Genomic DNA, 17,260 nt, shown 5'->3' on the forward strand with positions numbered 1-17,260 from the left:
CGGCGACTAGTAAGTTGCTGCGTTGCTGCGCAGTGACAACTCGCAGGCAACGGCTATAAATAAACACGGGTCTTTATGGGAGCGTTCACAGAAGAGCAACTTTTTGTATATAGGCACCTGAATGGTAGATACATCCATAGACAAAATAGATAAATGTTACAACGTAGACTGACTAAAAAAGCTAGACCACAGTACTGTGTAACCGCGTCTGAGAAAGCGATAGCACGACGTAACTAACACGACAATTACCATTGTTTAGTAGTCAATATTTGTATTAACCGATCAACAATATTGGTATTAAACGTTTTTATGTGAAAACAAGTAAATAACTAATGAGAAATACAATGATGCTACGAATTCTCAAAGTTTGTTTTGCAATTAAAGTTATATTCCTTGAAAACATCGGTCACACGATAATAAGGGACAAAAATTAGGTTAGCTGCGTCTCTGTTTATCACATTAGTAACTTTATCTGTGCTCTCTTTTTAGTAGGTATGAATGAGAAAGCAAACGTTGCTTTGTTAGATTTTTTACTCTGTCTACGTGTTGCAAGGATACATACATCGATCATAGATTAATATAATATAACTATGTATATCACCGATGTATATGTACTCCATACATCGCACAAAAATGGTCTAGGCTTGTGTGCCAGGTTTATTTCAGGTTGTTACAATTATATCAAAAACAGGAAATCTTTTTCATATATTTTCAATACACATTAAATTCATTACTACTAAAATAAAACGAGTTACGAAACAGATTTTATGTGAGAGTTTGACGTTTTGTTTGACGTCATCAAACACAAGAGCACGGTGCAGTCACGAATCACGATCCACACTTTTACATTTTATAATATTACTAGCTGGGCCCGCGACGTCGTCGGCGTGGATTGACATTTTTTAAAATCCCGCGGTAACTCTTTGATTTTCCGCGATAAAAAGTAGCTTATGAGTTAATCCAGGGTATAATCTCTCTCCATTCCAAATTTTATCCAAATCTGTTCAGCCGTTATTGCGTGATTGAGTAACAAACATCCAAACATCCACACTTGGGTGATGGGATTAGGATATTAGGATTAGGATTATTAGGATACAAGGATTAGGATTAGGCAAATAAAAAATTCACATACTTCATGTGAAAAAAATCATCGTAATTTAGCAAGTAAATCTATCCCATTGTTTTAATTTCTTGTTTGCTTTTGTTATTTTATCAAATTTTGCACGTTTTAGGTCAAATGTTAGCATTAATTCTAACAATTGTGATTGTGTTTTCATTTTTTTCAGTGTAAGTAACACGGGAATATTTTTATTTCCCGTGTTACTACTTTCAACTGCAGTAGTAACACTGGTAATCAAATTACCCGTGTTACTACTGGTAGTACGATTGGTAGTAGGTACCACGGGCAATAAACGGATTTTAAGTGTTTGAATTTTTTGAAGTCGGTTTCTTTAGTTTTTTTTTTGGCGGCAGTCCTCGCTCACGTTGTTCCCCGTGTTCCCCTGGCCATCATTGACTGCTGTGCTAATAATTTATTTGCCACTGGTGAGTAACATTCATCGCTAAGAGAAAATTAAAAAAAAAAATTTAAAATTTAGAATGAAAAAGATATATCAGGTCAAAATCACTAATTGGTGACAAATTATATTTCCTTTAGTTGCCAGCCGTGTCTGTGAAGCATGATTTGTATTATATTATAGTATTTGCCAATGCCAATAGTCGTTATTGTATTTTTGAAACCGTGAAATTAATAGATTTGTACTGAAGACCAACTGAAGAACTTTACAATGGCTAATACGGACTTTAGAAAAGATGTGATGACAGTACGCCCTCGGAGCGTCTATACAGCCCATTCTTATAATCAGGTAGGTTCAACATGAATAAAAAAGGTGTTGTAAGCATTGCCTTATATATATAACTTCGTAAGGACAGGGCCATTGAACAAGCAAAATGGCACCGACTCATTGTTCCTAAAATGTTTATTTAGCACCAATGCAACCTCAGTGGCGTCTGGATTTCAAACGGGTCGTTCATTAGTATCTAAGAGGTGGCGCTGATTTATTTGGTTCCAAAACCGTGAAAAATTTTGTTTGCTTGGGCATACCTATCTTCTCATTTATATATCGATGGTTGTAAGTAATATCAACAAGCTATTTGAAAGTTTTTTATAAATATACCTTTTATAATATATTATACCTATAGGTACTTATATTTTTACATAAAACATTTTAAAAGGTAGATAAATTATAAACGAGGTTTATATATAGGCAGTAAAAACAAATAAGTACTTTGCCTAAGTACCTATATTTAGTTGGATCATAATAAGTACCTAGTTATTTATTTAGTTGCGACAAGATGATAATGACTGTAGGCGTTATTACTTATTAGGTTCCTACCCGAGGGGAATAGGGTCACACAGGGGTATAGAATGAGAGTGAGACCCACTATCTATAGTAGTTAGCACGGTTGTCGATACTTTGACATCCGCGGATGCGGATTCTTAGTTCACATCCGCGGATGCAGATGTCTGGATTAATGCGAATGTTCCACATTTGAGGATGCAGATGCGAATATCCGTAGCACGCTCGTTGGGTAAGCATTGTACACTTTTTGATAGGTCAGTGAGCGAAGGAAGATATCAACTAGAAACTAGGATATATTTCATTTTCAGGAGGAGTCAAGCTTATCCACTTTTCAAGACTACAGCAAGTTTCTTGAAGGCGGTCTAGGGCAAGCTGAACTAGTAGGTGCATCCGGCTGGCAGCCCCCGTGGAGGGCGCCCCTGCAACGTAAGGCCCACTTCTATCCTGGCGATGACATTTTCCATGCCGACACTTGGCGGGATTTGGAGGTTTGTACTTAAAATGATAATAATCAAACAGCACAATCATTTTTTAAATCCCGTGGGAACTCTTTGATTTTCGGGATAAGCTGTCTTTCTACCTTTCAAAATCATACAGACAGACAGACATACATCCATACTTTTGCACTGATAGTATTAGTATATAGGTACACAGAATATAGAGGTATATAGGAACACAGAATCTTCTATGTAAATATAAAAATGAATCGCCGAATTTTATATGTACGCGCATATCTTCCGAACGACTGCATCAAATTGGTTTATCTCTTTTTTGTTGTTTATAATAATTGTCAGGACAAGGTTTGTATGAAATTTTTTTTTTGGAAAATCAGTGGTAAAAGACGTTGCAACAGAGCAACAGATCGACGTGATTTTTTGCATAGGTAGGTATAGTTAGGTTTTTTTTTTAATTTATCTTGTCGCTTTGACAAGTGTCACCGCACCCCTGACAAGATGTCAGAGACTTTTTTAGACTTTTACTTAAATTCAATTTTACAATTTAATTTTTTAATATAATATTACAATTTACTTTATTTATTTTACCTAATTTACTGTTAGAAGTGTCATTTTTTGCAAGGTGAAAGGAACAGAACCATACAATTTCTGTCCATGTTAATTTTAGTATTCTTATAATAGAAAACAACATTGGGCCTTTATTATCTGGTTCTGTTCCTTTCAATGAAAATTCTCGCTATTTTTAAACAAAATGTCAAGAATATTTGCCGGCTTGCAGTGCTTTCTAGTTTTTTTTTTTTTTTTTTTTTTAATTCTGATACAAGTTAGCCCTTGACTGCAATCTCACCTGGTGGTAAGTGATGATGCAGTCTAAGATGATAGCGGGCTAACCTGGAAGGGGTATAGCAGTTTTTATTAAACCCATACCCCTTTGGTTTCTACACGGCATCGTACCGGAACGCTAAATCGCTTGACGGCACGGCTTTGTCGGTAAGGGTGGTAACTAGCCACGGCCGAAGCCTCCCACCAGACCAGACCAGAAATTTAGAAACTATAAAATTCCAAACCCCTGCCAGGAATCGAACCCGGGAACTCCCACTATTAAGACCACAGCGCTCACCACTGCGCCAGGGAGGTCGTCATATGGCGTATGGCGGGGATAGAGCCCCTGCACAGTTCTATTTGGATTTGCTGGTGTAGGTTCTCCCGTATTCGGCTGTGCTGCGGACAGTCGATGAGTAGATGTAAAATCGACTCACCGACACTGTCATCGGTATAGTTAGCTGGAGAGAGACACACTACTTTTTATCTCGGAAAATCAAAGAGTTCGCACGTGATTATTAAAAACCTAAATCCACGCGGATGAAGTCGCGACCATCAGCTAGGATATAATAGTATGCTTAGAAGGAATGGAAACATGCAAGAACTATTCTGAAGGTGTAAACTTAAAAGATACGTCACACCTTAGGAACCGTGGTGCTTACTAGTTTGCTACTTAGGCATGAACACGCTCTCGGTGCGTTTTATACGCAGAGATGACTTGTAAAGTGCTTTCGTCTAGAAATAAGGAGCTGTTTTTAAAATAATATACCTACCCTAGTGTTCTTACGTTTCATAATTTAGGGTTCCTAAAAATTCCACACCAAGGAATCCTAAAAACTGTGGATTCTGAGAAACCTATATTATTTTGTTCTGTCCGTTTTTAGGTACTACGTCACAACCATTTTATTAAGTTTTGCTTCATTTAAAAATTGTTTTTATTTATTTCGTAATCATTTTAATTACTCGTGAGTACTTAGAATGGGTACTATATCATAGCCACAATGATTGAGTAAGACCGTATTATCAACACAGATAGGTAAATGTACAATCATCTCTGATTGGTTAATGCTCGCTCACTATTGGCCACAATGCATTGTTGCAACAAGAATCGCACAAATTCAGCCAATCAGAACAATTGAGATTGTAATAATGATTGATGCAGGTTTTAGACAATCGCCCTACCGGAGAGTCTTGGCTCTCTGAGCAAGATTAAAGGTCACTTTTGCGGCCTATTGGGTTCGATAGGTAATTATAATTTGGTTCCTTTACCTTAGGTAACAGATGGGATTGGAGGCGCGGCCTACAATGTCTCCGTGACTCCCCATGGCACTATCTGCATGCGGCTGAGAGATCAAGTGAAGTTAGTATAGCCAAATATTGTTTACTAGCTGATGCCCGCGACTTCGTCCATCATCGTCATGATCAACCCATCGCGGCCTCACTACAGTGCACGGGTCTCCTTTTATAGTGAGAGGGGTTTTGGCCATAGTCTACCACGCTGGCCAAGTGCGGATTGTTAGACTTCACACACCTTCGAGAACATTATGGAGAATTCTCAGGCATGCCGGTTTCCTCACGATGTTTTCCTTCACCGTTAAAGCAAGTGATATTTTAATTACTTGAAAATGCACGTTGCTCCGAAAAGTTAAAGGTGCGTGCCCGGGATCGAACCCCCGACCTCTGATTGGAAGGCGACGTCCTAACCACTAGGCTACTGCCGCGTGGATATAGGTTTTAAAAATCTCGTAGGAACTCTTTGATTTTCCGGGATAAAAAGTAACATATGTAAATCTCCAGTCTTTAACTATACCTATGCAAAAAATTACGTCGATCCGTTGCTCCGTTGCGATGTGTTTGAAGGACTAACTAACAAACCCATAAACCAACAACACACACTCGCATTTATAATATAGTTAGGAACATAAAGAAGCAGCTCCCTGCGACTCGTTTGATGTCGCATGGAGCTGCTTCTTTATAATAATAAGCCATGCACTTCATTGTAATCACACTAAAATATAGTACTAAGTTAAGATGCAGCCTAACCTGGAGCGCGTCTACCTAGAAACTATGCCTTTTCACTCTTCTTTTGAAGGTGCAAATATTGTTGCTGGTGGGGAAAACGGAAGCTGAAAGGGCATTCCATAATCTAGCAGTGCGTTTTTGAAACAAGAAAGTGAATCTCTTCGTATGAGTAATCGCTTGGTAAATGTAAACTTGTGTCCAGGGTGGACATGACCATCGATGGAGCGGTGCGCCTGACCAACGCCAAGAACAACATAATCCTTGCGCTGTCGCGTTCTGGTGCTTCAGCAGCTCTGATCCATCCGAACGGAAGAGTTTACCAGTACGGCTCGCGCGTTGAGATACAGGCGCGCCATCAGCAGGGGAATAATAAGTAAGTACCTACCTTCCATGGAGCAGTAAAAGCCTAGTGATAAAATTAAAACATCGGCCTATTCTACTCGGAAGGTCGGGGATTCAATCCCGGCGACGTACCTCTAACTATTCAGAGTTATGTGAGTTTTAAGCAATCAAATATCACTTGCTTTAACGCTGAAGGAAAACATCGTTAGGAAACCTGCATGCCTGAGCTTTCTCGTTTTTCCATAATGTTCTCAAAACTGTGTGAAGTTTGCCAATCCGCACTGGGTCAGTGGGGCAGACTATGGCCTAAACCCTTCTCATTCTGGGAGGATCATGGTAATGATGATGACCTATCTATAGTACAGACAGGACGAGACAGCAATCGGGGTATGAGGCGGAGAGATGCCCTGCACACCCGCACGTCACCTGCGTTATCCCGCACCGACCTAGCCGGGGGCTGTGTGGCTATATGTGTTTATTTTCGACTACCGTAAACATATTATTATCGATATATTATATGAGTACATAATGTGACGCGTAAATTTTAATTAAATCGCGCCGAACGGCCGAAACTACGGAATAGGCATAAATTGGAGTGCACAAAGGTGTTGAAAAATTAAAACGTCACATGGTGCGAACATTTTAAATTGGCTATTTTCCGCGACGCAACACCCGATATTGCGTTGCAGTTAAGCGCGGCGGCGCGACGTTTTGTTAGGCTGGATGCCCATTGGTTCATTTTCAGCAACTGAAGCGGCTGATTTCAGCTCAGTTGTCCAAACCCAAACATGGTAGTTTTAAGCTTAACTGTGGAAAAGCTTGATCTTTTATGATGGGCGTAGAGGAGAGGCGAAAGAGCGATGTAGGTAGCAGGCGGAGTTTTTCACCAAAGTGAAGAGGATAAAGCGAAAGAAAAAAAACCGGTCAAGGACGCCGAGGGTTCCGTAGGTACTCGGGTATTTTTTTCGACATTTTGCATGATAAATCATAAACTAATATGCATAAAATAAATAAAAATCTGTTTTAGAATAAACAGGTGAAGACCTTTCATATGATACCCAACTTCGTATAGTTATCTTACATTGAAAATTGAAAATAAGTACTAATAATTTGTTCATAAACACACATATTTTTAATTTTTTTTGTGGTGTAATCTCAAATTTACGGTTTTCGGATTTTTTTCTTTACTTGTGATACCAACCTACCTGCCAAATTTCATGATTCTAGGTCAACGGCAAGTACCCTATAGATTTTCGTTACGGATACGACAGACGGTCAGACTGACAGACGGACAGACGAATGGACAGGCAGACAGACAACGAAGTGATCCTATAAGGGTTCCTTTTTCTTTTCGAGGTACGGAACCCTAAAAACGAGACTCCTCTCTTCTTTGGCCTACCGAGTTGAGCTAAGCGGAGCGGAGATGGCGGGAATAACGATATCCTATTTATAAATTTTGTAATTATTGGTAGTGTTTTTACTTTGAAGGAAATTTCTGGATAATCTATAATATAAAAATGAATCACCAAATGTGTTGCTCATCGCAAATCTCGAGAACCGCTGAACCGATTTCGCTAATTCTTTTTTATAATATTCCTTGAAGTACGAGGATGGTTCTTACAGAGAGAAAAATTTTAAAAATTTGAATTTACTGTTAGGCGGTACGAAGTTCGCCGGGCCAGCTAGTTTTAAATACATATCAAAAATTGCTCCGGGTGCGATACCCAGGGGAAACGCAAATTCGAATCCTGCCGCTACAGCAATATTTGGTTATTATAAATCGTATCGGATATTTACGAAACATCTCGTAACGTTTTGGTGGATACTGCGCCTTACAATTACGTACCTATTGTGTGAGTTCTAGTCGAATACTCTCATTGGTTTTCATTTAATGAAAAGTCAAAGGGATGGCGTGCCCGAGGGTGGCTTTGTGCTCTGGCGCTTTGTAATCATACGATATGAGTTCCTCGTCAGTGAGTTGCATTGTCGTTCGATATATTAACGCAATATACATTATACGTTGAGCTGCAAAGTTTTATTATACCTACCCTAATCAACTCGAATATGCGTAAGTGTCTCTGTCTGTCTGTTACCTTTTCAGAACCCATCTTTTTAACTATTTTAACGAAGGTACAGAGATAACATAAGTTTTCTGAATTGAACAGTTCGGAAGTTATTTTCTGAATAGTTCGGAAAACCTGTACTTACTATTCAACTATATAACCTATAATATGTTTTCAAGAAACATTCGAAATTCAATTCGAAAACTTAGGTTCGTTTGTGATTGGTTGGTCAACCCAAATCGGTTAACGGCCACTGACTTTTTGTCTTTGTAGTTTGTGTGGAACTACATAACAGAGAGAGCCCTATACTAACTTCTCTCCGTGGATAGAGTAATGTAATAAAGCGACTATTTTAAACATGAATTGAGTACTGTAATCAACAACGATGTTAAAAGGTACGCCAAGATGTGGTACAAGGGTGTGTCGTTCACCGCAGAGCAGTGCGCATTGGTGTACTTGGTGGACGCTGCTGGCACGCGCACCACCACGGACACCTTCCTTGACATGAGCCAGGACTTCACGCTCAACGTCTTCTACAAGTGAGTTAGATTGTCTTTTTGTTATACTATAGATCCTCCGACATTTTACTATATACGTCACGTTACGTTCATTATACATGGCGAACATACCTATTTCGTGCGTTCGAAAAAATGATAGGAATCAAATGAGTCGCAGGGAGCCACTGAATTCAGGCGGCGCAAGACTTTGTCGTGTGGAAGTCCCTACAGGAGATTTATGTACAGCAGCGGACGTCTATCGGTTGATAATGATAGTTCGTACTTGGTGATGAGTAAGAAAGAAGATGAGTAGTAGAGATAGCACTCTACAAATGTGACCTAAGTTGAGTTCGAACGGCTAGGTAGAATAAATGTTATGGAATGCTCTTCCTAAGGGTGTAAAACCGGGGTTTGAAATTTGTGTAATCCACGCGGATGAAGTCGCTGGCATAAATTAGTTAGCTGGCATAATAGGGATGTGAATGTTTTGTCTCTGGCTGGCGTCATGTAGATGATAGTCAATATACTTACCGGTTTTATGTAGAAAGCATATAATAAGTAAAGGAAGTCCTATCCTACCTATCTAAAAGTGTTTATTAATTCATATAAAACATGGACGGACAGCAGAGGCTTAGTAATAGAATCCCGTTGGCACACTACGGGTCAAAAGTCTGAATTATATGGAGGCCCTAAGTAAAACTGCCATCGAATGGCTAAACTTTGTACGAAGAATGAAATAATTTCACAATTGCCAGAGCGTTCGGCGCCTGGACGAGGCTACAAAGAGTTTTCATCGCCGCGAGTGTTTGCCCCGACTCTGAGCCATGCTCGCGTTCCAAGTGTTCCAACAGCTATTGTGTTCAACCGCTTCGTTTAAATGCAACATGAATTTGTGATTTTCATTTCCATACAGTTTTTACACCATGTTTAGATTTCAAATTAACATTCTTTCATAGTGGTGGCAGTTTTAAAATGTGGACAGAATTGAACGAATGGGATATACCTACTTAATTTTATTGTTTCTCATATAAGTTAGTATAGTTCTTGCATTTCACGAAGGCCACTGACTCATGTCGGTATACGTAAGGTACACTAAATGTGTGCGTTTGACAGCGCTTGCTCGCGACTGATTGGTCCGACATTCACGCACACTTACGCAATGACCATGTAAACGACGTTACCACAAGTAAAGTTCACTAGTCTTCGTGAATTGCAAGAACTGTCTATCTACCTACTACTTAAGGCTTAGTTGGAGGGGAAATGGAAATTAGTCAGCATAATAAACTTGGCTAATGTTCTTTAAAAAAGATTAAAGAAAGAAAAATATCAATTGTTGTTCTATGGAACAAATTAGGATAAAATTTGTCCATTTTGTCTTTGTTGGCAGACTTCACAGGCCTTTGAGAATATTATGGAAAACTGTCAGGCATGCAGGTTTCCTCACGATGTTTTCCTTCACCGTTAAAGCGGCTGTTTCCTTGTGGTCCTACTAATTTGTGCATCTAGGAGGATCACGAGGAAGCCTAATTCGTCGTGGTCCTACTACGAAGGTATTGACATTCTTTCCACGACTTCGTCCGCAAGGATTTAGGTTTCTAAAAATCCTGTGGGAATTCTTTGATATTTCCGGGATAAAAATAAACCTATGAATAAGCTAACTCCATAGATAAAGGAAGTCTATGGCTAACTCTATACAAAATTTTAAAATTTGGGCCGTGAAAAGCTAGCTGACAGACAGACACCTTTGTGTTCATAATATTAGGTAGTATCTATGGATTAAAAACTTCTCTTAACTATTTATTTAAATAAACACGATGTCATTAATTTTTAAGCGCGAAGGTACTTTTACACATACAAACATCAAGTTAAATCATGACAGTAGGACAACGAGGAACTGGGCTTCCCCGTGCTCCTACTAGTAGAACAAATTAGTAGGACCACAAGAAACAGCCGTTAAAGCAAGTGATATTAATTAATTACTTAATACTCACATAACTCCGAAAAGTTAAAGGTGCCCGGGATCGAACCCCATTCATTTCATTTCATTTCATAAAATTAGCATAATAATGAAGAAACCTACCCATTGTACGCAGTGAATCTCGTCACGGTCCGTCTTACGTGAACGAAGCCCTGACGCTGCTGCAGGCTGTCCAGTACTGGCTCACTGACGACGGCATCGATAACTGGATCATCAACAACGTCCGTGTCAGCCAGACATCTGATGGACTTGTCCGGTACTTTCTTTTTCTTTTTAGGTCCAACGTATAATATGGAAGTCCCTACAAGAGACCTATGTCCAGCAGTGGACGTCTATCGCTTGATTATGATGATGATGATGATAATGATGATGATATGAATATAGAAATTACCTATAACTTATAAGATGTACATAATATACGAAAAGCGAAGACACCTAACACAACTGAACTCTGGACGTTCGTATTAAAGAAGGTACAAAAAATGTCAAATCTGCCATTCAATCATGACGGCAGCTTTGTAGGGTACCTTGTTGGTCCCCTCATTTAGCAAACCGCGATGACGACACTTTGCTATACCTACCTAATAATATTCAAATTGTTCATAAACTGGTTAAATAGATTCAAAGAATTTCGTCAAAATGAATAAAAGTTCTTGGCCTATTTTAAAATAATAACCTCGTGGCCAACATTCAATACAACGCACAACACAATATTGCCGGTCGGTTTGTAGATTGGGGTGAATCTTGGCTATCCCCATTCAGCCCTCCCCACAAATTATCATTAGTCTCAGGGAAATTGCAATTGCTTATAAATATATTGCAAATAAAACATTTGACTGACGCTAGAGGTCAACGATCATTGCGTAAGTAGGCCACTCAGAGTTAATGCCGCGTCGTAGGTGGGGCATTGACCCTAGTTTTACACGATATACATTGCGGATTTGGAAAAAATAATATAAATAAAATGTTGCAAATGATGGCAAAAGGGGCACTGAGCTGCACAAGTTTACAAGTTAAACTAATAGTGCTTTTAATTTTGCACAGGCAATAGCGGATCTCAATTTTTTTAATTCTAGGATCAGTACCCTTATCATAAATGCGAAAGCGTGTTTGTTTGTTGGATTGTTGGTTTGTCTTTCAATCAAGTCGCAACGGTGCAACGCAATGACGTGATTTTTACATGGGTATAGATAAAGACCTGGAGAATGACACTACTTTTTATCCCGGAAAATCAAAGAGTTCCCACGGGATTTTTAAAAACCTAATTCCATGTTTCACCACGTTCCAATTTAACAGGTACTTTGATAGTACGAATAGTAAGTACCCAGGCGAAGGTTTTATAACAATTGTTTGGCAATACAGAATTTAAATTTTATGGCTGTAGGTACTTAGGACTCTTTTTGGTCAAGTGATCACGTTGGTCCTATTTTGGCAGTTAGGACATTAATTGATTCTAATCACATGTGATTGCCTAACTGGATGATGTTGGCTCACAATGACTTTGCTCATGGAAGAGGCCTTCTTTCAAACAAAATTTTCACGATTTACCGTGAGATATTCATCAGACTATTTATAGAAGACGTGATAATAATGTAGGTACCTAGTATTTTAATTTTATTTTATTGTCTAAGCTTGAACACAGCAATTTTTTTAATGTTTAATGTTTTATTTCTTTTGACACATGTTGTGACACCTATTTATAAGTTGTATATCAAATAATGTGTTTGTGTGTAAATCTAAATTTGTATAAATATAACAATTTTTGGTTGTCCTAATCCATACTAATATTATAAATGCGAAAGTGTGTCTGTCTGTCTGTCTGACTGCTAGTTTTTCATGGCTCAACCGTTCAACTGATTTTAACGAAATTTGGTACAGAGATTGCTTGAATCCCGGGGAAGGACATAGGCTACTTTTTATCCCGGAAAATTGAAGAGTTCCCACAGGTTTTTAAAAACCTAAATCCACGCGGACGAAGTCGGCGGGCATCATCTAGTAAAATATAAATATATATTTTTCCACGTTATCTATCAATAATCTATTTGGTCTTGTGAACATATTTCCACTCGGTTCCGCTTAAGTGTATCGGGCCTAATTGTTCGTTGGTGGTAGGGTCCATCGCTGCAGCCACAAGTACCAGCTCCGCACGAGCCCCAGCAATGGCTCGGCGTCTATCACCAGCCCCTTCTTGCACTGCACGGCCTCACTCGGACAGACTCAGCACCTGTTTGTGAGGTGAGTGACAAATATATTAGTAACATGTTAAATTTAAGCATTAAAAAAACGGGCCAAGTGAGAGTCAGACTCGCGCACCCAGTGTTCCGTACTCGGGTATATTTTTGCACCATAAATCAAAAACTGTGTCTGTCTGTCTGCTAGCTTTTCACGGCTCAACCGTTCAACTGATTTTGACGAAATTTGGTACAGAGATAGCTTAGGTACATAATTTTTATCCCGGAAAATTGAAGAGTTCCCACAGGATTTTTAAAAAGCTAAATCCACGCGGACGAAGTCGCGGGCATCATCTAGTAATAAATAAAAATCTGTTTTACAATTTGTACAGGTACCCTTTCATATGATACCCCACTTAGTATAGTTATCTTAGTTTGAAAATTGAAAATACTAATTATTTGTTCATGAACATATTTTTTTTTCCGTGATGTAACCACAAATTCGCGGTTTTCGGATTTAATCTTTTACTTGTGCTAAAAGACCTACCGACTAAGACTGCCAAATTTTATGACTCTCCAGAAGACTAGAAGTAGACCCATGCAGAATGATATAGATTGGATTAGATCGAAGCATCCAAAATAACGTAAATTAAAGGCAATGAAAGAACGAGCTAAAGTCGTAGTACCTCGTGGTAGTTCTCGCTTTGTTAGAACGCTACAATTGCCTTATTACTATCATAATTGGTTTGTTCTGTATCAGAAGTTGTTCCCAGCTTGTATGGATCAATTTATCAGTTTATTCTTGCTCCGAGTGTGTCTTAATTATGTTATTTTCTCCGAGGGAGGTCCCACTGTCTTGGCATTGGCGATCAAGTCATCAGAAATAACTTGTTTTATTCTATTTTGGTAAAAAAAATATCTACTGGTTTTTTTCAAAAGTAAATTTTGCTTTGCTAAAATTTTATGTTACTATAAGGTGCGATTGCGTGACAGGCCCCTGTCACTTTTACGGTTACCGTTAAACTTGGCGAAATCAAAATGGGTTGCACAAACCTCAACGAATTCCTTTTCTTAACATTGGGCTAAATCAAATGGACCTAGGTCTCATACCTACCTGGGTACTTTAGGTATTAGCAAAAACCACTAAATCATTTTTTTTGTCGCGTGCCCTATGTGATGTACATTGTACAGTAATGTGTTGCACCACAGAAATCGCCTTACCTTACTTACTCGTTAAAAAATATTTAAAGTTATGTAGTTTACACCCTTTCAGCTTACGAGTAGCTAAACCACTCGTAAAAGTGAGTATAGTGAACTCGTCACTCGTCAGTACAATGAACTTTGCGATCTCTGAGAGAAAACTTTGAATTCCACTCGCCATACTGCATTATAAATGAGGGTACCCATTGTTGGCAGGCGCGGAGAGAGGCGCATGCATTTTGATGGCAACTCCTTTATAGTCCGCAACGCAGGCCATTCAGCGGGCTTCGACGACAAGAACCAATTAAAGGTGTATTAATACCACAAACTACCTCTCTACGGCTGAGCTTACATTGGCTACTATAGCATCTTGCCCTTCTTGCAACCGTAGCGACTACCTATAGAAGAAGCTCAAACTTCTTCGCGGTGATTATGAAGAGCTTCTGTTTGGACTTCGGACACCCAAGACGCTCCTGAGCTGCTTGACAAGCCTAAGCTGCTAAAAGTGAGGGATCACCCTTGATAAAGTAGCCAATGCACGTTCAGCTTAATACTTTACGTCTAACGCAGAAAACTGACTATTATCGTTTCGATAGTAATTACTTTGACGCAAACGTCCCACGAGAAAACAATTCTTTAATAACGAGTAAAAAAAATTGTGCAAGTATGAGCGCAGAGTCCCACCGATCCGATCCAGCCTTTTTTAACGAATTTTCCTTTGTCATCAACAAATGAGTCAACGTCCGTTTATGTAGGTACCTGATTGTCAAACAACCACTCTGATTGACAATCAGCCACCGACACTCAGTAACAAAAGTGCTCACTGACTTACGACTGGAATCGGTGGTCAGCGTTAGACTTAATTTTTTCCACAATAACGACAATATTCTTGCCTTTGTGAAACTAATGTCGAATGTTGTACAGAACTCTGCAGGCCCTTGTATCTGCCACTTTATCGATTTACTTATTTAATGTTTTCATTTTGAATTTTGAGTAAAACTAATGCATCAAGTTCTTTTAAAGTCTGGGTAAATTGTTTTTTTACTTCAGTCTAAATACTTAAAAGGAAGGGTTAGTTAGTATAATAGTAATCGGTTATATAAAAGTTAACAAATATCATTTTTGATGTTATTAAAAATTTACTAATACAAACTACTTTAAAACTTCCTCCTGTTAAGTTATCTCTTGAAAGTATACTTTATGACTTACAAGAAAGCTTTTCGTATAAAGTTTTATTATTTTTTAATTAATCTATCATCATGTTTCATTATGGAATCTTTCTATAATCTAAGGATAAGTTAACTTTGGAACGTTATATGTCAAAAAAATCTTAAAACTATTAACTAATAACGTTGCTAAGTTACTTACTACCAACGGACATAGATTGATTGAATATTGAGGCAGAACGCATTTGATAATTAAATCAAATCAGGGCATTTCGATTCGATCCAATACGCATTGCAATAAGCTCAAGAAAATTGTTTGTGCAGGTATTCGTGCGTTACCTAATACGTCTATGGTTTCACGCATCGTTCATCCGATTGAGTTGTAACAGTTGTTGTTGATACTTGCGTTAAGGTTCTAACATACAGATACTGTATACACGGAAGAAAGTAATGTACATCAACCTTTAGAAGGAGATAGCAGATTTGTAGAGCATTGTCTCTGTCGTTGAGACCGTCTGCGACCACGTTCACTCTCTTTCAATCCGGTTCGCTCACTCTTTTGCAGTGGAAGCACTTCTATGAAATTCACCAACGCGAGCTCAACGAAGTCCGTACGGAGTTCGCTCCGCTCGCAGTGGAAGGCGGGCATAAACGTCATATAGGTTATGAGTGACAGAGACAACGCTCTGCAAAGCCGAAATGTCATTCTAAAGGCCGATGTACGTTACTTTCTGCCGCGTATTGTAGGTACATATCCTAATTCCTAACGTACAATAGTCACATCAAACGTACAAGTATACCATCCAGCTAGCTGCTGGTGATTTACGACAGAGTTAAAAAAAAATTACAGGTTGGTCTCTACAACAGACCTATGTCCAGCAGTGGACGTCTGCCAGTTGATGATGATGATGATAGGTTGGTAATAAAATAAAATAATTATGACCATTAACTAATTGGCTCAGTTGATAGCAATAATAACCGTTTACTGTTATTATAGACCAGAAAGTTTTTTTACTGCCAAGTTTTATATTTTGATCAACCACGCATAAGAAACATAATACCTACTTATAATAGTAAATAAGACTACAGTTGTATATTAAGTGTTATGTAATCTATGTCCCGTAACGTATCTATTCAATGGCTCATTGTAATTTCTTTCGTTTTTTAATGATTTTACTACTTAACAGTGCAATACCTAATCGTATTTACACTTCTATGTTGATGCCCTTTATATTTTTTATAATTGTACATATTATGAATGGTTGTATATAATATGAAAATTGGATCCATCTTGATGCTGAAAATATATCACATAAATTATTGCAAGGACTGACCACTCTATGGTCCGTGCAATAATAAGCCCGGCGCGGTGATTACGTAAAACGTTGCAGTAGCGACAGCAACGCGACAACAGTAGCAATGCGACAGTTCATTTGCTGCCTCTCTTCTTCTTCTTCTTCTTATTTTGCTTTGTGGCTATTGCTGTCTCTCTCTAGCCGCTGTTACGTTTGACAGCAATGATCGCGAGATTTACGCCTGTCGCGAGATACGTAATCACCCCTCGGATCTCTACTAATATAAGTAAGCTGGACTTGCCATTGCCGACCAGTTTTTGAAGCAATTCACCATTTTGACGCTAACAGCCAACAGTGAGCAGCATGTGAGTGTACTCGGAACTAACGATGAGACATCTATCAACACGTCATTTGACACAAAGTGTCAGTTTTAATTCCCGGTACGCTCGGTGCGGCGCTTCAGCACTAAAAGGCACTAAAAATAACTGTCATTATGTATATGGCACACCTTTTCCAGCCTACTTATGTCCATTTCAGTGAGTACAATAATTCGGAAAAGACCTCAATTTGCTTACGAATCTCTTATTGTTTAACAACACTGAATTAATAAGATTTCTATAGTGCTTAGGACGTTTATACTCATTCTCACTCAGTATAACAAACGGAGATCAATTATTGTGAAAGTTGTAAAAACCAATGAAAATATTTATCGTAAACTTGGCAGAAAATATTGTTACACATATATTTTGGAACCAATTGCTTGTCGCATTAGTTTTAATATTATAAAAAAACTTCAAGTATGAGAAGTATAAAATGTGTTATGAATTAATAAACATATTTTCTCGTATACCTACTTACTAGTTGTTTTTATGAATTCCTCTTCCCT

The 17,260-nt window shown here is 38.5% G+C and overlaps 1 protein-coding gene across 1 annotated transcript; it reads left to right on the forward strand.

The window, feature by feature from the left end:
- The first annotated feature begins 1,538 nt into the window (after window positions 1–1,538).
- On the forward strand, window positions 1,539–17,157 carry fest (wurstfest). Its single transcript, XM_034983293.2, has 8 exons — window positions 1,539–1,865; window positions 2,672–2,851; window positions 4,915–5,000; window positions 5,865–6,035; window positions 8,463–8,606; window positions 10,658–10,798; window positions 12,655–12,777; window positions 14,130–17,157. The coding sequence occupies exons 1-8, from the start codon at window positions 1,788–1,790 to the stop codon at window positions 14,230–14,232; spliced, it is 1,026 nt and encodes a 341-aa protein (XP_034839184.1). The 5' UTR covers window positions 1,539–1,787; the 3' UTR covers window positions 14,233–17,157.
- The last annotated feature ends 103 nt before the right edge of the window (window positions 17,158–17,260 follow it).

The sequence above is a fragment of the Maniola hyperantus genome, chromosome Z (genome assembly GCF_902806685.2).
Source record: "Maniola hyperantus chromosome Z, iAphHyp1.2, whole genome shotgun sequence".
NCBI lineage: Eukaryota > Metazoa > Arthropoda > Insecta > Lepidoptera > Nymphalidae > Maniola > Maniola hyperantus.

What these genes read in the sequence shown, in the direction of transcription:
- fest (XM_034983293.2), top strand. Translation starts at nt 1,788, where the DNA reads ATGGCTAATACGGACTTTAGAAAAGATGTGATGACAGTACGCCCTCGG. An exon ending in ACATCTGATGGACTTGTCCG is followed by an intron (nt 10,799 to 12,654) that starts GTACTTTCTTTT and finishes CGTTGGTGGTAG; the next exon opens with GGTCCATCGCTGCAGCCACA. An exon ending in ACTCAGCACCTGTTTGTGAG is followed by an intron (nt 12,778 to 14,129) that starts GTGAGTGACAAA and finishes CATTGTTGGCAG; the next exon opens with GCGCGGAGAGAGGCGCATGC.